Source organism: Sceloporus occidentalis, unplaced genomic scaffold (assembly GCF_023333645.1).
Source record: "Sceloporus occidentalis isolate IW3139 unplaced genomic scaffold, rSceOcc1.0.p SCAF_7, whole genome shotgun sequence".
NCBI classification, from domain to species: domain Eukaryota; kingdom Metazoa; phylum Chordata; class Lepidosauria; order Squamata; family Phrynosomatidae; genus Sceloporus; species Sceloporus occidentalis.
Window position 1 is genome coordinate 10,373,538 of NW_028316987.1, and position 26,095 is coordinate 10,399,632.

At 42.0% G+C, this 26,095-nt stretch overlaps 1 protein-coding gene across 2 annotated transcripts in view; it reads right to left on the reverse strand.

Annotated features, from left to right (window-relative positions):
• Positions 1-26,095, reverse strand: part of LOC149309161 (retinoic acid receptor alpha) — a 250,027-nt gene that overhangs the window by 123,973 nt on the left and 99,959 nt on the right. For both annotated transcript variants that reach the window (XM_089531872.1, XM_089531871.1), the window contains exon 2: positions 22,669-23,175. In XM_089531872.1, the coding sequence (XP_089387998.1) occupies positions 22,669-22,846 (178 nt within the window). In that variant the 5' untranslated portion in view covers positions 22,847-23,175. The remainder of the gene's footprint in view (positions 1-22,668; positions 23,176-26,095) is intronic.

The window sequence follows — 26,095 nt, forward strand, 5'->3', positions numbered from 1 at the left end:
GGGGAGAGAAGGAACATCATATTTTAAAAAAACAAAGTGGGAGGCACTGTTTTGTCTCTCTCTGTGTCATTAGCATAGACAAGTGTTTAGTTTTTCCTTTTTTTTAATCGAAGAGTATTATCAACCCAATGTTACTTGCTCTGGGCTCAATTTATTTTAAACATTGATTTAAAGGCATAATTAAGGTCTCCAGGGTCTCCTCCCGCCCCCCTCCACACACAAAGCTTGTTGGCATTATTTCTTCTCCTTTTTTTGCACAGCTTCTTTAATCTTTCAACTTAAACAAGGGAAAACAGCAGCAGCAGGAGAGAAAATGACCTATGTGGATTTTTCTCCCCATTCCAGACAGAGAAATCCCTATCTACATGCATACAAATTGTAAAACTGGGGTCAGAGACCCATTTATTTATCTATCTATCTATCTATCTATCTATCTATCTATTTATTTATTTATTTATTTAATCTTGCCTTCCTCCCGGTATAGGGTCTCATGGCAGCTAACAAAATTTAACAGTCCAAGTTAAAACAATACAAAGCATTAAACTTTTTAAAAAATTAAACAATTTTCAGAAGTTAAAAACATTATATCATGATGAGAAATGAGGAAACGGATTTGATGGAAAGAACTTATGTGCAGTTAGCCTTTCATATTCAAAAAAACAAACTTTAATGCTGCCATTTTATATGAAGGACATAATTTTATTATGCTCATCCATGGATTTTGGTATCCACAGGGCATGCAGGTATCCTGGAACCCAACCCCAAAGGATACCAAAGGCCTACTGTATATCAAGCTCTTTTAAAGCAGGAGACTAAGGAGATTATCATACTCCCGGCACAATCACACAGAAGATTTTCAGACGATGTCGCGCTCATCCAAGACTTATCCTGTGACAATCCAGGAATGCTGCAGCAACAAACCTTTCATGGGGAAAGTCCCTGGAATGGTTTGTTGCTGGAGAATTCCTGGATCTTCACAGGACAAGTCCTGGATGAATGCAACGTCATCTAAAAAATTTTTCAAGTATGCCTTTTACTCCCAGCTTTTCCCCCCTTCCAATAATTTCTTGAGACTTCATCAGAACTTCAGGAGGTGTAGAAACAAATGAAGTTCTATTTTGGGTAGAAATAAAAGGGATTATCATAACCCTTCAATATGTGATGATCAACACTGCTGGCCTTGTTCATTTACATTACAGTATAGACTCCTTTTCATGTACATAGTGCTTTAATAACATTTGAATACTTCTTTGCCCTAATGGCAACCTTCTAACGTTTCTAACCCTAAATCAACAAAATGCTCTGGCCAGGATTTCCTACAGTGTGCAAAGGGATGAACAAGATAGACATGTCCTCTGCACCAAACTCTATTGTCAAGATAGGCTGGTCAACTGCACTACCAAAATCTGGCACATCACCAAATTTCAGTGGCAAACCAGCAAAAGAAAGCCAACTGCCTCTCTTTTGAAAGAAAACAGTTGCTGGTTTCATTATCACACATAAAATGTAATATGTTGCATAGTACTTGTACACGCTATAATCTCATGGAATGGTCGAGACTTCTACATAAGCAGCTTTTAAATATAATTCTGTACAATGCTCATACCTCTACTGGTTTCTGTTAATTCCCAAAGACTATTTCAGTATAGTACATTGAATAGTTAGATGCCAGATTTTATTTTATTTTATTTTTAAAAAGGCTCTCCTCCCACCCCATGACTTCTTCTTCAATTCTTCTTTTCATCAACTTCTCTTCTTTGTTTTTTTACAGACCTTCCATATGCCCCTCCAAAACTGACCATTTTTCTCCTCCTTCAAAAATGAAATGTGGGCCAGCCACATTTGAGGCAATAAAGAGGGTGATTTTAAGTAAATATAAAATGGACCTCTCTCATCTACTACACCACCAGGAACTGCCCCTCTGGACCAGAACTTGGAAACTTGGGGAGAGAAGAGACAATTTATTTTATTTTATTTTATTTTTGCTATGCTGGCTAGCGATCACGGGAGTTGTTGTCCAAAAAACAATACAGCTGATCCATGGTATTCGCTGCTGTTTGGTTCCAGGACCCACTTACCCCAGATATACAAAATGGGAAAATCAAGCTTTACTTTGGGGATATATATATATATATATATATGCCAGAGGATACAGAGGAACAACTGTACAGTCAGCCCTCTGTATCTACAGATTCCTTATCCACAGATTCAACCATCCACGTTGCAAAATGCAAACCTTGATTTTGCCATTTTATATAAGAGACACCATTTTACTACTACATTGTATTAAATGGGACTTCAGGAGTTTGGTTCCAGGTACAGCCTCGAACCAACCCCCAGTGGATACCAAGGGCTCACTGTTCTGTCACAGACATGGGGACGCTACAACTTCTCAAGATGAGGTAATTACTTTTAATAATTTCACCGATGTGCCACACTGCCCGTTTGCTCAACCTAGTGCCACCATGATGTTTTGGAATGCCTCTCCACCATACCTAGTTATTAAAAGTACTGCAGGGAGTTCAATGGTAGACTACGACTCGGGGGTTTGAGTCTCAGCTTGGCCATGAAACCCACTGGGTGACCTTGGGCAAGTCACAGTCTCTCAGCTTCCGGAGAAAGCAATGGCAAACCTTCTCAAGAAAACTCTATGATAGCTTCACTGCCTTAGGGTCACTATAATTTGGAAAAAAAACTTGAAGGCAAATAATAACAGGGAGTTGTAGGTGAAGACTTCTCGAAAGCTCCAAGTTGGTGGAGGCTGATATGGATGGGCATGAAGAAGGGAGAGAATACAGTAGTAAGTATATCAAAATAGCAGGACTTCAGGAAGGAGCCTCTGCCCCCCAAGCAAGATGGGGGAGGAGGAGAACCCAAACAAAGTTGCCTTAGGATCACAGGAGGGAAGGTTTAAACAGGGAAGAAAAAAGAGATGCTTTGGGAAAAACAAGACTGGGCTAATCTCAATTCTGCAGAGTAGGAGGAAGGGGGGCACTGAGGAATGTTTGTGAGGTGGGAGAGGAGACACTGAATAAGGCCCATGTGCTTTTAATCAGCTCTATGGTCCAAGCTGTGACCCGAGAATTTGCATCAAAGGCCAACTCTGGTGTAGGATAAGGGAATGTGGAGGGGGGAGAGAAGTGCAGGAGGAGAGGGAAATATATTCACATATTTATGGGAGCAAGGGGGAAATTTCTCCCCCCACCATACAACATCAGAATGCCATTAGTTAGAAATAGCCTGGCCTTTTCTCTTTAAAAGGGGGAGACAACAAGGCTATATTTGAGAAAAGGACTAAGTTCATGTTCTAGCATCTTACTAGTTGTCTGAAACACCATCATTCACCTTGCTCCTGCTCCAAAAAGCCATGATTTCTGGTTCTCATCTTCTTCTCCCTAATGACCTTCTCAGCAAATCCATCTCACTTCCTTGGATATAAGGAATGGAAGTTAGTGTTTCAGCATTTGTTGTTCTTGTCAAATTCAATTCATTTCCTGTTTATGAAGACCTCAAGGCGTCTTCTGGGGCTGAGAGGGTGTGACTTGTCCAAGGTCACCCAGTAGGTTTTCATGCCCAAGTGGATGCGACGGTCAGGAGCACTTGCTATCAGCTTCAACTGATATTCCAGCTGTGCCCCTTCCTGGAGCAGGGAGACCATGAAACATTGATATATGTGCTGGTAACCTCTCAGCTTGACTTTTGTAATGCGCTCTACATGGGGCTACCCTTGTATCAAGTTCGGAAATTTCAACTGGTACAGAATATGGCAGCCAGGTTGGTTTCTGGCACACCTGGATCTGCCCACATCACACCAGTTTTAAATTCCCTTCACTGGCTGCCTATTAGTTTCCAGGCAAGATACAAAGTGTTGGTTTTAACCTTTAAAAGCCCTACATGGCTTGGGTGTTGACTTCTTGCAGGAGCGCCTTCTCCCATATAATCTACCCCGCACTCTTCGTTCCACTGGGAAGAATCTGCTCCAACCTAAGAGAACTAGACTTAGTGCAGTGACCCAGAGAGCCTTTTCATCAGATGCTCCTAGACTCTGGAATGACCTGCCGGACGAGATCCGTCAGATCATCACCTTGGATACCTTCAAGAAGGCTATTAAGATGGATCTCTTCTGGCAGGCCTTTCCAGACTAGAACACCCTTGCTGATCTGCCTCCCCGCCCCCCTTTTCATCTTCCATCTCTTATCTTTATGTACCCTACCTGGACTCCACTTGAAATTTTAATCTCATTTTAGTGTATTTTTTTTAATTAATGTTTTAACTCTTTTTTTCAGTTTTATCTCTTTTTAGGACTTGATTATGTTTTTATGTGAAGGGGGAGGGTGGGGAATTTTGGAATTTTTAATCTCTCTCTTTTAACTGTACCGTATTTTACTGCTGTAACCTGCTTGGATTCTCTGAGATTAAGCGGAATACAAATAAATAAATTATTATTATTATTAAGTGGGGAGCTGAACCCTGATCTCCCGTGTCCTAGTCCTACATGCAAATCACTACACCACACTGGCTCTTTCAGCATTACATTTACATTAACCACAGGATTCCTCCCAGAACCATACTCTCCACAAATAAGAGAACAGATTTCAAGAAACTAGAGCCTATGTTATCTAGCATTCTCACGACTGGAAGCACCTTTCCCATAATGCACAATCTCATGACAACCTTCCAAACCCTGCTCTCAACTCCAATCAATGCTTTGAACACTTTTCATAAGCCACCACCAACATGACTAGTGGTCAGGGTTTATGAAACTGTAGTCCATCAATTTAGGGCCGGTTGTGGAAAGCTGTCCTATCCTACAGCAAAAACCAATTAGATGCTTACACAACAATTTGAGAACATTTAAGGAAATGTACGCCACACAACTAGTTCCTTTGTTGAACTACTCTTAAGGACTAAAAATTCTTGTACATATACAACCTACATTTTCCTCTCTTGCATTAAAGGAAAGGCTTCTTGGACAATTCTTAATGGGATTGGCCTTTTTGACAAAATGTGGCCAGCGGGAAGGGAAAGAAAATCACATTTTAGTCTACATCTTATATTACAGCTAGCTCAGTCCAGCAGCAGGCAGAACATCCTGTACACAGATGTGGTCCTGGAGGGGAGGGCTTGCTCCAAGAGGAACTGTTTTATCTTCTTCTTTACATGAATGGGGGGGGGGGGGGAATACAGCTTGTAAAAGTTACTAAAACTCCCAGAAACACTAAGTTAGCATTGCCAAGTAAGTTGTTCCCTCAATTCTCTAAAACAAGAATCGGGACTTGCAAGGCCTTTGAATGGGGTTGTTCCCCTTCCTCCAAATCCCCCCCCCCCGCCAACAATAAATAATTTAAAAAGGCATTTCAAAAAGCTATGCAATTGTGTTCCTATTTCACTTGTGTACATAATAAGCTCATGCTAGTTGTATAGGTGACAACTTGTTCCCCTAGTAAAGCTCCTGTGGCTTAAACAACAGTCTGATATCCAAAAATGAAGCATCTCCATATAATGGGGGGAAAGTGACAAGGACAGGTTTCAAACCTCCTCCCCAAATGTCTGCATATAAAATAGCTGAGAAACACGAAAGACCAATAAAAATGGTGGCAATTTGAGGGTCAGAGGAAAAATAGAGGGCCACATCACCTTCCTAACATGCAATTAAACTGCAAATACCCAACAACAAAACATTTTCTTGAGGAAAGCAATCTGTATGGAATAAACAGCAACTGCACCATCCTGCAAGAAATAAAACACTACACACAACTGCCTGAGAAATACTCTAAATAACGTGTACACCCATTACTGTGTAATATCATTGGGTACTATATCTGAAGGAGTAGGTTTATATCCTCAAAAACCCATGCTAAGTTAAAAACAACTTGTTAGTCTTAAAAGAGCTGCTACATTTCTTCCTTTGTTTTCCCTCCCCTCTTTTCCTTCTTTTTCTCCTGAGTAATGGAATTGGAGATGTCATCCTCCTGATTTTTTCCTTTTTAGAAAATGGCCATTACATTGATCTTTTCTATAGGCTGCAAATCCTCTTCCGTCTAAAAATTGGCAGGAGAACCCAGGTGGCTTCCTACGTATTTGATCTAGCAACTGTCCCCCTTCCATTCCCCATAACTGCCAAGAAATCCCAGGAATCTTGCCCCTAGAGCAGTGATTCCAAAACTTTAGTCCTTTGGACTTCAACTCCCAGAAGCCCCAGCCAGCTTGGCCAATCATCAGGAATTGTGGAAACTGAAGTCCAAAACATCTGGAGGACCAAAGCTTGGGAGTTTTCTTCTGTTTTCTTTACTACAACTTCAAGAGGCCACCCCTCCAGCATGGCTAGCAGCCATTCAGCCATGCTGTCTATTTCAACCAGCACAAGTCTATGCACCACTAGCTTCCTGTAAAATTCCCCCCCAAAAGAAAGAAACAAGTATAGCTGATGGGTACAAAGAGGGTACTGGCCCCTGGCACACTGAGGGGGGAAACATCTGCCAGACCCTCATATCAGACATCTGTGGGATTCTGGGAGTCGTAGTCCAAAAACAGCATTTCCAAGCTCTTCCTACCCCAACCCCATATATACAGAATTGCATCTGAAAATCATTCCCAGTGTTCTCCCACTGGATGAGAAGCAAAATCACTGCAACATGGTTCTATTTTGCTCCCCAGACTTAATAAATTGTTTCCCTCATCCCCGCACTCTCTAATCACACAAGCTACCGATGGGTTCACCCAACTAGACCCACTTTTCCCGTCACCCCTTCATGTTGTGCCCTATTTGCTGCTAATTGAAGCAAGGCTTACTTCACTACTTCTGTATTAACTGGATCCAGCCGGGCTGTTAATGTGGCAGAGGCATAAACACTGCAATTATCAAATAAAGGCAGGCTTGGAAAGTGGAGCGGGTGGGGTGGGGGGAGAGGTCTGAATCGGCTGCTTCCATTAAAATTACATCTACTTTCCTTGTAACTCCCTCCCCATTTAAAATGGAGGGGGGAGCCCATAGCGTCTTTATTCCAAGACATGCTATAAACACAAACCAGGCAAGATTAGGTCTATTGCGATACAAAACTAAGGCTGCTCCTTTAGCAGCAGATATCTGAGACTACCAAAGTGTAATAAAACGTCAAATAAAAGAAGAAGATACAGTTGGCCCTCCACATTTGCAGCTTTTGCGGATTTGATTGCTGTCGTCCCTCCTAACTCGTGGATCTTGGATCTGCGATCTTGAAAATCCGCAGGGGCCGACGTCCACTATTTTTAATGGGGCACCCGCCTGCACCCCATTCAAGCCTATGGGGCTTGAATATGTGGGCGCCTCCATTTTCGCGGGAGGCCCAGAATGGATCCCCTGCAAAAACGGAGGGCCAACTGTATTTGCGATTTTGATTAATATGTTCTCTCTAGGAATCTCTTAAATCCTCCAGCGCAACTCTGCTAGAAGATGACCACAGATTTGTGCTGGAGAACCTAAAGCAGTGATGGCGAACCTATGGCATGCATGCCAGAGGCCAGAGGTGGCACTCAAAGCCCTCCCTGTGGGCACACATGCTGTCACCCTAGCACAGAGTTTGCCAGAGTTTCTTACTAGAAAGCCAGAGGGACATGGCACTTTGCAATAAATAAGTGGGGTCTGGGTTGCAGTTTGGGCACTCGGTCTGTAGAAGGTTCACCATCACTGACCTAGAGGTTCCTAGAGAAAACACTTCTCTAGGCATGTGTAGGTCCTCCAGCACGATTCTATGAGCAATTTCTGGCACATGTTGACCACAGGAGCTGGAGATTCCTAGAGTGGTCTTCTTTTAGGTAAAAATAATAGTGCTTTTTTTATTTGCAGTTTTTCCACATTCGTGGGGGTCCGTCACCCCTAACCGCAACGAATGTGGAGGGACCACTGTACTAGCATTTTGAAAAGTCATCATGCAATGCGCATTGGCAATCTGTTCTGTAAAATATACTGACTGCAAGATGTAAATGTGACTTTGTGTGCAATCAAGGTGATGAGGGTGAAAGAGTGCACACACACTAACCAATGGCTTTTAGCAGCATGTTTTATTATAGCATTAATAACATTTCTTCAGTGAGCCCTTGGTGTATCTGCTGGGTTTTGGTCCCAGCACCCTCCATGCATACAAAACTTTGTGGACGCTCAAGTCCCATTAAATATAGTGGCATGGTAAAATGCTGCACCTTATATAAAAGGGCAAAATCAAGGTTTGCTTATGGGAATTTGTATATTTCAAAGAATTTTCAAGCTATGGATGCTTGAATCCATGGATAAAGTATCTGTGGGTAAGGAGGGCTGATTGTATACATCTCCACCTCCATCATCACATATTGTCACCATAAATGTACTCTGAGTGGTCCTACCTATTTAGGGATAGCAGGTGGCAATGGGAAGAAGGGCTTTATTGAGGAGTGGCCTCCCAACTGTGCAACACACTTCCTCCAGCAGCATACTTGGCACTCAATCTCTTTATAATGCCAGGCAAAACTTTTTTTTTATATTTCCAGGCTTTTAAAATTCCAGTATGGTTTAATTCTGTTTCAGCCCCCTGGTTTTTTATTTCAATGCCCATTTTTTTTAAACTGATTTCGTGCTGCAAAATATTTTTTCCCCTCTTCCAAATTTCAGGCTAGTCACTGATTTTATAGTGGTACTGTACTTTGTGGTTTTACAGTAATTTTTTTAAGTTTTGGTTCCCATGAGACATCAAGAGTGCTTTGGTTACAGCGTAAAGTAAGAACTGTAAAAAATGTCCAAATATTATGGACTGACCTAGAACATAGGTGGACAATTTGTGGCCCCCTCGTGAAATTATTGAAGTCTGAGCCCCACAAGGAGCGCAGTGGCTAGGGTTGATGGGAATTGCAGCCCAACATCTGGAGAACAACTACAGGCCCCCTCCTGTCCTAAAGGAAGAAGAGAACATTACAGTCAATTCTGTACTTCCTTGTTAATTGTTACTTCAGCACATCTGAAATAGGTTCCAAAAGAAAAACCTGTTTTCTGTTAAGACTTGGGCTGATGACATCTTAAAACGTCATAAGTAAGACAGCATAATAACCTTCCCCAACCAGAGGCCTTCCATTTGTATTGGACTGCAACTCCCATAACTCACAGCAAGCACAGCCTGTAAGACATCCTGGAGGTTGAATTCTAACCCTCTTGGCCAGTCTTGGAGCACCTTTGAGACTGACTAAAAAAAGAAGTCGGCAACATGAGCTTTCGCAGACTTAAGTCTAGTTCCTAATGCACCTGAGGAAGTAGACTTAAGTCTAGGAAAGCTCATGCTGCCAACTTCTTTCTTTACTTAGTCTCAAAGGTGCTACAAGATCTCTCTGCACACTGATATTACAGACTAACACAGCTATATCTTGAACTCTTGGCACTTGCCAGACTGGGGAATTGAAGAAACCCAGTGGCATAAAAAGATGATAACAATGAAAGGGACTAACTCTATTTATACCCCATCTTATTCCAAAACTGGAATTCAAAGTGACGACGACAATGACGATGATGGTAATGATTCAATAACAACCACCCTAGGTTTCAATCAAGGGCCTTTGAGATTAAGAATAGGGGTTTCAGGTCTAGGTTTAAAACTTGCAGTGGGAGAGACGCAACGACACCTGTTACCTGTGTTTTCAATACCAGGGCTCTCAAATCTTTCAAAACAGCGCCTCTGAGCTTATGCAGATTGCCTTTCCCCTCAACAAGTAATTGAGGACAACAGCAATTTCCAGGAGGGAAGGTGTTAATTTGTGTCCCCTCTCCTGAAAACACAAACAATGCTCCCCAGTGTATCTGCAAGCATCTGGGACCCCAGAAGAAATGGGCTCAGTGCCAAAGCAGGCTGCATGGAGGGAGGGGCACAGAGCTAAAGGAACCAGTCTCGCCAGCTCTGGGAAAGCAACAAGTGGGTGAACTTTGCCCCACTGAGCAAATGCAAAGAATGCAAGAGACAGAGTAGGCAAGTAGGTGGAGAGAAGGGCAGAGTGCCAAGGCTGAGGCAGAATTCCCTGACCTGGAAGGAGGGGAGCCTAATGGCATTTTGTAGGGTGAAAGGGAGCAGCTATGAAGCAGGACTCCCATAAATTCCAAGGAGGCATGCGAATCATGGCACTCCGTAGGAGGCCAGCCTTTATTTAGGCAGTGCTTTCCAAAGTTATGCATTGAATTTCTCCCCCCCCCCCCCGACTTTTTGCATTGCTGTCTTAATTCTGTATTTCAGCAGTTTACAGAATTTCAGCCCTTGCCTATTGTAAAGTGTGTTTCTGGGAGAACCAATTACTTTTCCATGATATGAAGTCTATGGTTTGTTATTATGAATGTAGATTTTAATAATGAAAATATAGAGATTGATTCATTATCCCCTGTGGTTCACTTGCATTTTTCTTTTTTAATTGTTCTCACAGCATAATTTGACCCAGAGAACACCAATGTCTGTTCTCAAACTCGGCAAGATGTGACACATAACAGAGTGCACAATATTTAATACTGGAGCGTGTTCAAAGTGCACACCACATGATACTGAATAACCGCCATCATCTTCCCTACACATCTAAGGCAAAAGAGCAAGGAAATCCAAATCAGATGATACAGGACTTGGAAGAGTTGTTTTTAGACTGTTAACTCCCAGAATTCCCCAACCACCTCTGGGACTTGCAGCTGAAAAATGTAACTCTTAAGTTCTGAGTTGCACACAAGTTAATCATCATATTTCACATATGATCAGTGTGGGCTCTCTTGTTTATTTAAGACTGGCCTCTCTACGATTCAACTGAATTCTTTGGAAAACTTGGGGTGGCCTTAGTACTTCTCCTGTTAAATCCAAAGACCTCAGCATCCTCAGGGACACAATAGCAAGTAGGAAGTTGTGACTGGCTCCCATTCTGAATGCCAGTAGGAAAGGGATTAAGTGCAATTTATTACTATGGGACCCTGAAAAACAGTTTTCCATACCCTACAGGGGGAAAACTAGGTTCAATCATGCTAAGTGGATCAAAATCAAATTTTCTGCAGGAGAAAAGTGTATGATATAGGTGTTGATGTATGTGTTTTTAATGCATATTTGTGTCCACTTTTTGTTCATTATCCTATTTACTTAGCTACACACCTAAAAGTCTGAATTCACCTCTATATTGATCAGATCACCTGTCTTGACAGAAGACATTACAGTTCAGAAAATGCATAGCAAACTACATGTATTAATAGCCTACGATACAAACCCATAACATATTTTGAAATTTGGCCTTGTAAAACAATGTGCATTTAGTTCCAGAATTTAATAATTCTTAGTCTATCTTTGTCTTAAATATCTATAGCTAGCATTGATGATGGTATTGATGCTCATTATCTTCTTGAATTTCAAAAATTCAACACATGACTGTTATTGTATTAACTGTTTTACTTGTATTAGTATTTACTTTAAATTATGCTGGCATTTGAAACAGAACAAGTAGCTTAAAAGAACTTAATTATTACACATGCATACATGTGTACACACACACACACACAGTAGCCAAGATACTATATCATGTCACTGTACTGTAAATATCTACCAGCGAAGTTACATTATGCAACCCTGATCGTTAATACTAACAAGGCGCAATGTATGTGGCTTAATGGTCAATGTGCATGGCTGGTCACCCACTGTACAATTACAATTCAAAATCTGCACTGAAGTACTGTAATGTGTGTTCTAAGTTCTACTCTGTGTACTTTAATGTGCTACTGCCTGTGCAATGATCCCACATGCACAACTCTGGTTATGTTGCCATCAGATGAATATCACCAGGCTGCGTTGTCCCAAAACGATCACTCTGCATGTGCATATCAACCTATGTCACTACCAGAATGCCAGCCAATGTGTGTGCATGTGCATGTATGCATGTTTGTCTTCCCAACAGCCTAAATCCAAATGTTCATTCCAATTAACCCAATAAGACTGAATCAATAAAACGAACATGGGATTACAGCTAGCCCTTGGTATCTGCTGGGGTTTAATTCCAGGACCTCCGTGTGGATGCCAAAAATCCATGGATGCTCAAGTCCCTTTAAATACAGTGGCATAGTAAAATGGTGCCCCTTACATAAAATGGCAAAAACAAGGTTTGCTTTTGGAATTTATATTACTTTTGAATACAGTGGGCATTTTCTGTATTTCCTGGGGTTTGGTTCCTGGACCCCTGCCCCATGGATACCAAAATCCATTGATGCTCAAGTCCCATTTTATAGAATGGTTAAAATGGTATGCCTTATATAAAATGGCAAAATCAAGACTTGCTTTTTTTTAATTTTATATTTTTAAAAATATCTTCAAGTCATAGATGGTTGAATCTTTAGGTAAAAGAATCTGTGGCTATGGAGGGCTGACTGTATTTTCAAGCCGTAGATGGTTGAATCCATGGATAAAAAAAATCTGTAGATACAGAGGGCCAACTGTACCATTTCTATTGATACTCTAGCTGGGACTAACATTTGGGTTTAGCCCCTAGTCTCCTTACAGCCCTATACATCACCATGCCCACAAAGTGCAACTGAAATCTTATCCCATTGGCAACTGCACAAGTGGCTGAAATTCAAAGTCAAAGGTGGAGAAAGCGTACTCCTGGTTCTTTGCCCTATCTTTGATCCCCTCCCCACTATAACTGGGAACTTGAACCCAGGCATCCTGATCTCCAAGGGAGGAAGGAGTGAGTGATCAAGGCAGATTTTCACTCTATTGATCTACACAACTCCTCACTGAACAACACCCCACCCCCGCACAAGCACTCCTTGGCCTCTGTATATGTCAAGAGGTTTGTTTACTTCTTTTAAACCTTTGTTTCCTGCTATTCAACCTTTTTTTAAAAAGGCCTCTCTAAACTGAAGAGCTAAGGGAGGAGGCAGAGAAAAATAAAAGAGAGAGTGGGGAGGGGAAAGAAAAGAAATGACGTCCAAGCTGCCCTTCCAAGGCTATCTTTCAAACAGGCCTCTTCATATAACCCACAATTCCGCTCCATGGGAAAAGGAGAGGAGCCATCTGGGCATCTCTCAGCACACAGGATTTGGCACAAACTGCCTGGTAGCAGCAGTGAGAAAGGACTATTGGTTAAAGATCCTGACACAACCATTTGCTACCAAAGACAGAGATAATAAAGGAACCAAGAAACCGCAACAAGCAGGAAACAGGACATGTGCTGAAACATAACTTCTCCGGGATGAAATAAACTTGTGCTCCAAAGAAAATGAATTTTCCATGGCAAAGGCTCTCAATTGGTGATATACAACTCAAACACACTGACATCCCCCTAAAATAAAATATGTCCAAATTAGGTATAAATATAAAACCAGTTCCCAGCCTTCCATCGTATTGTAGTGCAGGGGTGGGAACTGTATGGTCCGCCAAATGTTCTTGAATTGGAATTCCCAGCCTTCTTCACCACTGCCTATGCTGTCTAAGGCTGCTGGTAGTTGTGGTCCAACAAAATCTGGAAGGACACATGATTTGCTTTCCTGTTCTAGACCAACAAAGACAACCAAGAATGTATTATATTATTAGTCACTATACTACAGCAGCTCTCAACCCACGAACACCGAATTATCTCCCCCAGATTTAGGAGATAGTCCTCACAACTAAGTGCTCATTTCCTTTATCTAAAAGCCCCTTCAGAAATTCATTTATTCTGCAGAGGGGGAAGTGCCCACAGACAAACAGACACTACATCTCCAATGTTACTCTCCCCTCAATATACACAGATCTCTCCTCTAGACCTCCAACTCACCATTTAATGGTCTGGGGATTCAGAAGACATTAACAGAGTGAAGCAGTGCATGAAAGGAAAAGAGATGGAGACAGATAAACAGATACACACACACACATGTTCTTTCAATGCACTGAGGCTCATTCTGAAGGGGTTAAAGGGGTTTTAAATGTCTTGTGCAATCACACAATTATTTATTTATTTATTTTCATTTATACCCTGCCTTTCTCTCAATATGGGAACTAAGGCAACTTACAGAGTAAAATTAAAACAAAATACAGTTAAAACGGTATGTGATACAGAAGTTAAAATACAACAATCAGCATGTACTCCCAATGGTTCCAATTGCTGACTCTCCAGAAATTTTGAATATCAACTCTGCAAATTCTGGGACACTGCCCACGCTGGTTGGGTTTTCAGGTAGTTGAAGTCCAAAATATCAGGGGTATCAAAGGTTGAAAACCACTGATGTATATCCAGACCTTTTAAGAAATCCCCCAGCTGGCACCTCTGCCATCTGATGTTAGGTGAGTGGCAATTGGGGAAGAGACTCTTCCCCTTTTGAGGTTTCACTCATTGAACTCTCCTTCTAGGGAGCTCACCTGGCATTTACATCAATGTCCTTCAGCCACCAGATCAGCAGTACAGTACCTCTGGCATAAGGGAGAGAGACTCTTCTTTTCTCACAGAGTTATCCTCTAATGAATTTATTTTGCTACATAGAATCATAGAGTTGGAAGAGACCACAAGGGCCATCCAGTCCAACCCCCTGCCATGCAGGAAATCCAAATCAAAGCATCCCTGACAGATGGCCATCCAGCCTCTGCTTAAAGACTTCTAAGGAAGGAGACTCCACTACACTCCGAGGGAGTTTGTTCCACTGTCGAAGTCAGGAAGTTCCTCCTAATGTTGAGGTGAAATCTCTTTTTCTGTAGCTTGCATCTATTGTTCTGGGTCCTGTTCTCTGGAGCAGCAGAAAACAAGCTTGCTCTCTCCTCAATATGACATCCCTTCAAATATTTAAACAGGGCTATCATATCACCTCTTAACCTTCTCTTCTCCAGGCTAAACATCCCCAGCTCACTAAGTCGTTCCTCATAGGACATGGTTTCCAGACCCTTGTGTGTTTAGCGATATGGCTTTCTGGTGTCAACTGCTTTCCACGTCATTATAACCTTTTAATAGATTTAATGGAAGGCAACAAACAAATGCTTTAAAATGTATGTGTATGTACAATCTTGAAGGCACATACATGGTGTTTTTTGTTTTGGTTTGGGGGTTTTTGTTATTTTTCTTCATTTCTTCCCCCAAACAACTAGCCATGCACCAATCCAGCACTAGGATGCTATAGATTCCTTCCTAGCCTTCAATTCAACATTGCTACAAACAACTCCAGAAACTGGAACTGGGGGAACTGTCCAAAGTAAGCAAACAAACAATTTTTCAAAGTTGGCTTAATTTATATAGATTTTGGAAAGAATTTACTTTCCTTTGCTGAAAACCTGGAACTCTTTTGTAATTTAAAATTATTCACAATCCTAATTATAACAGCAATACTTAATCTGGAAAGTACAGAATTAAAGAAAACATGGTTGGATATGGACAGAAAGGAGGGCGTCCAGTTCATGCTCCAGCTCTGCCATAAACATGAGACACAGCAATTCTCTTTCTTTCCTGCACGTGCCTTACTGTTTTGTATATTTGTTAATTGTAAATGGTTTAGGGAGCTGCAGACATACAGGATAATGTAAAGGAGAGGGATCTACACAGACTTAAAGTGTAACAGAAAATTTCAGAGAACAGTGTAGAGTGCCAAGAAAAATCCATGTAGAAATCTGGTCTCCACTGTTGGTAAAATATCATCTTACCATTTCCTCTTTAGATCAGAACTCGCTTCTTTACTCAAGATGGTTGTAATAGTCAGAATCCTGTGCAAAGGCAGATGCTAGAACACTACATGATCCTGATTGCACAGCTTGTTAGGAACAGGGAGCCATGTCTTCTTAAATATAGATGTTTAACCCAATGAAAGTCTATGTTGTACAGTGGTTGCAACAGAGCATATGTTTGCTGAAGCACACAGGAGTTGACTGTAGCTGTATACAGAAAGATTCATTAGCAGAAGCTATTGTTTAAGAAGAAAAACCAAGAATCAAGAGCAAATCTCAAGTATTACCTCAGTGCAGATCAATAATACAGGTTCCTTCACTGCATCTTTATTTGCTGGAAAAGCACCAGCTCACTCAACCCTTATTTTTTAATTTCCTGCCTCCTTGCAAAATGATCTTCCCTTACCCTCCGGCACTATGCTTTTCCTCACCAGCTGTACTAAAGAGATGTAGCTTGAGCCAAAATCTGGAGGACTGGAAGAGGTAGGGGTGGGGTGGGGGTTTGTTGGTACATTATCATTGTGAAAGGAAGAGTTGTTTCCTTTTTATAAAAAAAAAATGATATGAATAATACCTCAAGACAAGTTGTCTACAAGTCTCTATAGCAAAAACTTCAACAATATATTTCAAGACTGGATGTAGACCATAGTCTTCCCGTGCTTTTAGCAATGTTAGAAAAATTAGCCAAGAGGCACAATAGACAATCCCCAAGGCACATATAAGCGAACAAAATTTCTACTGCTGGTGATCACAGAAGTAAATGGGGAAAATGTGACTCAAAAAACAATAGATGTCAGACAAAGGGAACTATTAGGCAAAGAGTTGAAATGTTTTCACAATTTCAACATTTATTTTTGCAGGACTGATTTGAGTAATTGCATAATTAAGTTGTTACCCCTGAATGGTCCCAAATCTGGAGACCCAGGTTGAGGGGTAGGGTTCCAATAATTACATTTTACAACTATTTTTTTAAAAAAATAAAAATTAAAAGATCCAAACTAGACTGAAAAGACATAGGCCTCTATGCAAGAGCAATGCGACTTCACCTAAATTCCTAAACATAATCTGCTCCTGGAGTACCACTTCACAGATTAAGGAGACAAAAAATATCACTACCACTAGAATGGTCAACCATGGCAAGTAAGAGCTTCGGGCAGACAACCAGAAATGTACAATCATAGAATCACAGAGTTGGAAATGGCTCCATGGGCCATTAGCTGCAACTCACTGCTCAATGTAGGCTCTCCAGGTAGAACATCCCCAGCAGGTAGCTGTCCAGCCTCTCTTTGAAGACATCCAGAGAAGGAGACTCCACCATCTCTCTAGGGAATTGGTTCTATTGCCAAACTGCTCTCACTGTCAAGGAATTCCTTCTAATGTTCTACTCTCCTGTAACTTAAAACCATTGGACTTTGCTCTAGCCTCTGAGCCAGCAGAAAAAAAGTCGGTACCTTTGTGGCAGCATTTGAGGTATTTAAAGAGTGTGATCATGTCACCCTACAGTCTTTCCTTCACCAGGCTAACAAGCCCAACTCCTTCAGCCTCTCATGTTTTGTTCTACACACCCCTTATCATCCTTGTTTCCCTTCTCTGAACTCACTCCAGCTTGTCTATATCCTTCTTAAACCAAGGTACCCAGAACTGAACACAGTGCTCCAAATTAAGTATGACCAGAATAGAATACAGGAGGACTACTGCTTTCCTAAACTTGGAAACTATACTTCCACTAATGCAGACTAAGATGGCATTTGCTTCCTTTGCTGCAGAAACACACTGCTAGCCCATTATTCAACTTATGATCAACAGTAATTCCGAGATCCTTTTTTACATGTAATACACTGAGCCAAGTATCCCCCATTCTACATCTGTGCATTTGGTTTTTGGGTACCATCTGATGGCGCTTCCATCTTTGTCATATTTTGTCAATTTGCTAATCAAAATATCATGGGGGACCACATCAAATGCTTTGCCGAAATCCAGAAAAATGACATACACAGCATTCCCACTATCTGTTCAACTAGCGACTGGATCAAAATATGATCTAAGGTTAGTTTGGCAGGATTTGCTCTCGACACACCCATGCAGGTTCCTACTAATCACTGCATTCTTATCAAGATACTTGTAGACAGGCTCCTGTATAATCCATTCTAATATTTTTTCAGTTATTGAGGTCAGGCTGACCTGCCTGTAATTTCCTAGATGTTCAATTTTGCCTTTTTTGAAGGGCAGGACAATGTTTACCTTTCTCTAGTTTTTTGTCACCTCACCCAATCTCAAGAACTGATGGCTAGTGGTTCTGCAAGTATGTCAGCAAGTTCCTTCAACACCCTGTGATGCAGTTCATCTGGCCCTACAGACTTTAACTCAATTAGTAAAATAGGTGATTTCTGACTAAGGGGTTGTACAGACAGCCCCGAAGGGGCTGCATGCAGCTACCCCTTTTACACTTAGATTGGGGCCGGGGCAACTGCATACTGCGCCCCTGATCTGGCTTTTCAGGGCACAAAAAGGAGTAGCAAAAAGTGGCTCCTTTTTGTGCCCTGGAAAGGGCACAATAGCCACGGCGCCACAGCTTTACAGTACTCCTTCGGTGCTGTGTCATGCGGACGCAGTGCCATTGGAGCACTGTGATACTGTGTGGTGTGGGGCATCACAGTGCCCTGGGGGCAGAGCTGGGGCATGCTTTGTGTAGACGATACACCCCGAGTCTGCCCCCCAGGCCAGCCCAAACTGTCAGTCTGCACAGGGCCTAACTCCATACTGATATTGATTTGCAACTCAAATTCCTTATCATGATCTCTGCTGATGCATGGAAGCACATAGACTTCTTTTTGGGGGAGAAACTTTAAATAAAATAGGTATGAAACATTCTGCATTTTCATTGTGATCTGTTAGTATTTCACCATCCTTGGTGAGCAGCAGTCCCACATATCCTTTGTCATCCTCTTGCTTTGAACTTATTTGAAAAACATGTAAAAATAACCAACGTTAATTCTTCGTGTAAAGGTAGTAACTCATGAACCCTCTTGCTACAGTTGCTCTATAACTAGGTGGAAGGGATCCTTTCTTGAAAGATTTACCCAAAATGGAGTCCAACTTGAGAAATTGAATACCCTGCATTAGATATACAAAACCCTGTTGACATATTGGATGATTGACTTCATACAAGATATCACACTGCATATATGATCTTCCCAACACAGATTCCTATGCTGCAGCCATGGCATAAATTTACACACTAAAACTTGTACATCCACAAGTATGACAAGGTGAGCACTCTGAACTGGAAACTTCAGGATAGGGTTAATGCAGAATGCCATTCAGCAACCAGCTATTTTTAATTCCAAGTGATAATGCCTGGGAAGAATGATCTGGCAAATGGGTGTTTCCTATTTCCCATGAACAGGCACAGCCTTGACGCACGTTTCTACCCTAAAGAAGAGTAATACTCATGCTTTCCTTTGGTGTTCTCCCACTAGAAAATGGTGGACATAGGAAGAACAGAGGGGAAATGTTCTGTACAATATACATCCAGACTGCCCAGTTTCCAGCTAGGAAATCCTTCTCGGCAATGTGCAAACTCGTTGTCCTCACACATAAATACACGCAGGCTAAAAGTGACATTAATTTACCCCTAGTAAGTATGATCCCTGATCTACATGTAAAGGTTTTTCAAAAAGGCCCAAAGTCAGTTGCAAAGGGACCTTTTTTTTACTACAGTTTGCAGAGCCTTAGGAACATTATTTTTAAAAAGTTAACACGATAATATTAACTTTTGTAAAAATGGAAGAAACGCATCACCACTTACTTGTGGGTAATGTCTTAAAATATATTAAAGTAAGTCCTTTTAACCTTAAAAAAAGAAAAATGGCCCCAAATCCCACAAAAGACCCTACTCAACCAAGATTCTGGAGCAAAAGAGTAACATCATTTATTTCATCGTCTTATTTCGTAAAAAAGGATTATTATCATTATAACACAGGTATCATTATAACAGGTAACCCCACTGAAGGCATTTTTTTCCAAGCTCTGGTATGTTCTCATTTCTTTTATTTGAAAAATGTTGTACTGTTTTTGCTGGGTTTTATCCTGCAAGGCAAGTCACACCATTACTCCAAAATTACAGAGGAACTGAGAATGAGAAACAATACCATTTGTGCAAAGTTATTCAACAAGTCTGTTGCACTTGACAGTTCTAATCAAGACCATCTAGGCTCTTTAATTCAACATGCTATCCTCCAGACCAAAATAGGCTGACCCCAAGGAGATAGCATTGCATAAAATCGCTCACTGGTTTCAACACAAGAACCCAACTTCAAATTCTTTCTCAGGGTGGCTTTGAACAATCACCAGCTCTCAATTGTACCTGCCTCATAAGGTAGTTTTGAATACAGTATATGCCACTCAATGGTCCTTCCAGGAACAGTGACAGGCAAAATATAACAGATATTTAGCAGTGATACCTGCCCCAAAACACATGTCTGTGTGTATGTGTCTATATGTGTGTATACTGTGTGCATGTGATTCTATGTTAGGGAAAACAAACATATACAGTACCTTACATTTTTTGTATCTTAAGTGAAAAAACACGGGTGTCAGCCAAAAGAACCTAATTTTCAAAATTATATGGGATATCAAACACAATACAGAATCAAAATACAAGATTCTTGAACTCATTTCATGATCCTGGGCATGTGTCAAGTCACATGAATTTAGATTTTATCAACAGATTGGCAAGGTCTGCTTTTATTTAATTCTGGAATGCTCTAATATTGACTTAGTGCTGCAATTTCAATATTTAGTTAAACATTAAGTGGAGGGGAGAAAATATAATCTCAAAAAGTTAACACTCTCACTTCAGCCTTTAGAAGTACTGTATAATAGTCTTTAAGAGTCAAAACGTTGTTTTCGTAGCAGATGTAACAGAAACACAACAAAGTGCAACTGTAGAAATGGAACTGTTTTGAAGTCAAAATTTTAGAGCACTTGGAAAGTTAATTTTCTGGATTCCCAGAATCTCCCATGCTGGACACACTGTCTAGGGAATTCTGGGTACAGTGGGCCACTTAAGTTACTTTTTCCAACCTCTGCTCTTGACTCCACAGCACTAACACCACTTGGCCCCCCGCATTATAAGCAGACATTACAGCCAGCTGAACAGAGAAATTGACCTTGCCTATTTCCTAAGCCTTTCCCAAGTCATCCCCCCCCCCCAACCCGGCTAAAACAAAAATTCTCATCAATCCCAGAGTAATGGAAATTGCAATCCAACATATCTGGAGGATAGCAAATTTATGAAGGTAATGCACAACATAGCTATCCCACTTTTAGAAGTTTCAAAACGGCATGTAACTTTTATCTGTTAAATAGCCATCCTTCACCTTCCTCCCCGTCTTCCAAAAACACAAATACCTTATTATTTATCACACTTATATCCCGTCTTTCTCCCAAATCAGGATACTTTTAAAAATGCAATAGTGTTTCAAGGACTAAGGAAGGGAAAAAATCATATGAACTTGACTTATACTAAGTTGGACCATTCATCTTGCTAGACCATCTTGAGCTTAGTGTGGCCATGTAAGAATGTTTTTGTGGCCCTCAACACCTCCCAAATCCCCAAACTACAACTTTTTCTTGCGAAAAAGAGAGAAAGAATTCCTGCTCCTGGAATCCTCTAGGTCAGTGATGGCAAACCTTTAGAGACCAAGTGCTCGAATTAAAAGACCTTCTGGTACGGGGGGGGGGGGGGGGGCGGCTTCCAGGGCGAGACTTCTGCCTTCCAGGGGCGGGACTTCCAGGGAAAGACATCTTCCCCCTGCCTGCCTGGGACTTCAGCTGCCTCTACGGAGACAGCTGAAGGTGGAGGGGGGGGGGGCGCGGAAGGGGAAAGAAGAGGAACAGGCGTACATATGCCTGTTCTTTCTCCTCCCTCTGCACGCTCCCGGTCCTTCAGCTCCCTCTCTGGAGGCAGCTGAAGGCCTAGGAAGAGGAAGAACAGACACCTGTTTTTCCTCTTCCCCGCCCTCCAGGTGCCATGAAAAATGGCTTCACGTGCCATAGGTTCGCCATCACAGCAGCTGAAGGCCTGGGAAGAGGAGGAACAGGCACGCACCTTATTTTCAAGTTAATTAATGTTCCCAGAGTTAGTTAGCTTGGGAACAAGGTGTTAGAGGGTGCATGCACCTTGGTATTTTGAGGGGTTGTTTTGTTTTGTTTTTTGGCAAATCATGTCTTTTCTGTTGTTATGCTCCTGACAGTGCACATACCCTCATGGATTCAGAAAAAGTCTAATGTGCCCCCACCCACCCATGGAAGCTTCCAGTGTTGCATAAAAGTACCAGCACCTTTGCTGGTTATAACATTAGAGGCTTATTTCCTCCATGTTACCAGTTTCTCAGCACCAATGACGGACTGGAAAAGGTGAATTTCTAACAAATGTAATAAAGAAATCCTACCTCAGGAGAAAGGAAGGATATACAGTTGGCCCTGCACATCCCCAGTTTTAACTTTCATAGTTTTGATTATTTGCGTATTATTTTCTGCCACCTCCACCACTGCCCTATACCATTTTTAACAGATACAGTATTTATAAGTCTTGCCTCATATGTGGAGTCTCTTTCAAGCCTCATAAGAGACTGCATGAGATTGCAAATGTCTGGCTAGATTTTTAAGTCCCAATTAAAAATGGTGTAGGGAAGCAACAGAGGAGGCACAAAGCCCCACCACCCACTCACTTCTCCCTTGCAAATGAACGTACCACCTCAAAGGTAGCCATGGTGGATTGAATTTGTGGATTGAGCTCTTTTGTGTGTGAAATATGGTTGCGGGGGGACAAATATATTCATGGGTTTTCCACTTTTGCAGGGGTTCTGCATTCTTAACCCCCTTGGATGCAGGGGGATGTCTGTGAATTCAATAAATAAAAAGTACTTTCAAAACCAGCCCTCCCCTAATCTAAATGTGTTGGATCCAACATCACTCTAAGTGGGTCTCCGAGCATCATAGCTGCAGCTTCAACATTCTTCAAATGTTCTATACTTACTGGCTGGTGATGGTGTGCTGTACCCACTGACCGGCAGCTGGTGTTGCATCCCTGGAAGAGCTCCCGGAGGTGACAGACCCCCAATCATGTGGGGGAAGAAGAAAGCATAGTGAGGTACTGGGTAGCTATTGAGATGCCCACTTCCTGGTGTGGAACAGGAGCTGCCGTTGCTTGCCATGGCTGGCACTCTCCCAGGGCCTGATCCTTGGGAAAGGGACTCACATAGGAGCTGAATATGGAGCACTTGCCATGGAACACCAATTCAGTACCATTAAAAATACCCACATGCAAAACCTTCGTTCAGAGTCAATGCAGCCTCCCTTTTCCTTAGGGTGAGGCTGGAGTGTGTATGGTATATGGCCACAAGTGTTCAGTTTGTTAGAAAATTCCTCTGGTGAATGGATGGAATCCTCCAAAGTTTCAAGTTTGTTTCAAACAGAGTTCTCTCTTGAGTCAGATCCTCTGAAGAAAGCATACAGGGGAGGCAATCAAGGTCCACTCCACAAGCTGTAGGAAACAGAAAAGTAATGAATTAGCAAAAGTGAAAGGGACCAGAGTTGTAACACAAATATTGTGAATATCTGTGAATATTTAGTCATTGTGAAGAAGTCATCTCCCAGACAAGACTTTAGCCAAAGGTTTCAGGGCTCCAAAGCCAAGCCTTCCATACAACTAGACAGGCCTCACTTTCATCTCCTATCCCAAAGTGTCTAGAGAGAAATAAAAGTCAACATAATTTTAAATATCATAAGCATCATAACAAGGCAAGTTTATCAGTTTCCAATGACCAAGTCAGCATTCTAGAAGGGAAGTCAGAGGCTGCAGCCATAGTGCATAAATAACCCAATTTGACACTACTTTAACTGCCATGGCTCAATGCTATGGGGATTCTGGAAACTGTAGGTTGTTATGACACCAGAGCTCTCTGACAGAGAAGGAGAAACGTCTCACAAAACTATAATTCCCAGAATTCTATACCATTGAACAACTGCCATTAAAGTGGTGTCAAACTGGATTATTTCTTCACTGCGGATGCATCCAGACAAGAATTCTGGGATCAGCAAACAGCATCCTGCCTTAATTTGACCCACGCCGTAAACTTTCCTACTGAAGATTGTATGGAATAAAGACTACCCTACCTCACAGTCTGACTAAAGAGAAGAGTTTGTGCCCATTCTCCCATTCCTCAGTCCCATTCAACCAGAATATATGTTGATTGGGGAAGGGTGAATAAGAGCAAAGTAACCAAAGACATGGTGGGAAAGACAAATGGGAAAGGCTCCATTTTACAGGCAGGGATCTCTGCACGCCCCACAAGATTACTCCTCTTCTATGTCCCACCCCAAATCTGGATACAATTTCTTCTTGGTCTTTGTTGCCAGAGAGCCCTGTACCACCAACAGATCTCCCCCCACCCCATGGGTAATTATCAGAGCAGACCATTTATCGCTCTCCCTTGACAGAAAGTGATAGGTAGGCCAGCCCCTCCAGACAAATGACTTGGAGGTCGGGAGGTTTGGCTACCTGCTGCCCCTGCTTAACCATAAATCATGGTGGTGGGGGGAAGAGAGAATGGAGTGCAGGCCACTAGGGGAAATGCTGATTAATGGAAAACATAATAAAAGGCCTCCCCCCATCTCCCTCCTTCTCAAAGAAGCAAATGAAGGAAGCCAATTTCTATGGAAGTTTTTGAACAGAAAAGGGGTGGAGCGTCAGTGCCCTATTTCTAGTCTAGCCTCCCCCATACAAACACAGGCATGCGTGCATGCATGCACGCACATACTTCCAGTGTTCACAATCTGATGCCTGAGATGGAAAATATAAAATGGCCTCCTCCCAGAAAAGCAGGACATGTGCTCTACTAGCAACATCTCCTCTCAAGAGCCAACCAAAAGATGCAGGCCCTCTTTAGAAAGCTTTTGTTCATTTCCACTGAGCTCATGGAGATGGATTTCCCAGTAGTTGTGCCCCACAGGTCAGCCTCTCCATCTCCTACTCTGCCCTTCCAAAAGCACACACAGTCTGAGGTCGATGCCTAACACCACTCCTCATTGCAGCACACACCAATTCTCACAAACCCATCTATTTGCATGAACTCTCAGTGCTTCTGCGACATGCATTTCCCCCTCATAACCCACTTAGAACTGAGCAGGAATTCTCAGGCTGGAGTATCTCTCAACATCTGCAATTTGTCTTCCTCCGGAGTAGCCCATGAGACTCCCACACATTCAGAATTTGAGAAGGAGCCAAAAAAGTGTGTTTCATAGATGGAGGGCTTGGCTAAATCCCAGGTAGGATTCGACCCCAACAACTCTGTTCATTAAAAGACACAAAGCATTCAGCAGAGCAGAACAGCTAAAAACATTTTAAAAAGTAGATCCAGAGAGGTTCCAAGGGGTGGATATGAGTGTGCTTCCAGTTAAATGCGGATAGGTTACATTTTCACAACCACTGGATTGCACATTGTAAATGGCAAGGACTATTTCCATAAGAGTAACTCTTTCCTTTCCCAGGGTGTAAAAGGTTACATTTTGGCATAGAACAGGAGAGTTGTTGCAAGAAGACAGACTTTTCCTCCTTTTGGCCAAACAGGACATTTGGCTGGACAGCATCTTTTGCCTGGCATGGAGCAGCCGACGTCAAGCCAATTTGGAAAACAGGAGACACACTGACTGGGGCCAAGTAACTGCAAAGATACTTTTTTCGGGGGGCACAGGACCAAAGGAGTCACTGTGGGGGTGGGAGGTAGAGAGCCTAAGGGGTATACAGATTCTTCTCCTCCGTCATAAATAATCATAAGATACCTTGTAATTTCTCTCAAATGACACATCACTCCCAAAGTATTGCTGCTGGGCCAATCTACTGGGTCAAAGCAGGGCTTGCACAGATTGCAGGGGTATTTGGGCCTCTACACTCATCCCTCCAGATTTGTGGCCTCGGCTTTTGCAGATCTGATTATTGACAGATTTTATTAATATGTTCTCTCTAGGAATATTTAGGTCCTCCAGCACAACTCTATGGTCAACTTTAACCAAAAGTCACACTGAAGGACCTAGATGTTCCTAGAGAGAACACTCCACTAGGCATTTATAGCTCTTCCAGTGCAATTCTATGGTCAATGTCTGGAAGACGTTGACCACAGAGTTGCACTGGAGGACCCAGAAACTCCAAAAGAAGTGTTCTCTCAGAGCAAAACATTGTGTTTTTGTTATTTGCAGTTTTCCCACATTCACAAGGGCCCTGTGCCCCTAACCCCAGCAAATGTGGAGGGATGAGTGTACTTAGTTTCCAACTAGAATCTCAAGCCCCATCAACTAAAGCCTGTTGCAAAAGATATTTATAAATATAAAATGCAAGGCTGCTGAGCACAGAAATTTGTTCTGGATCACAGGATCCAAAGGGATCTCACAGTCATTTCCCACAAACT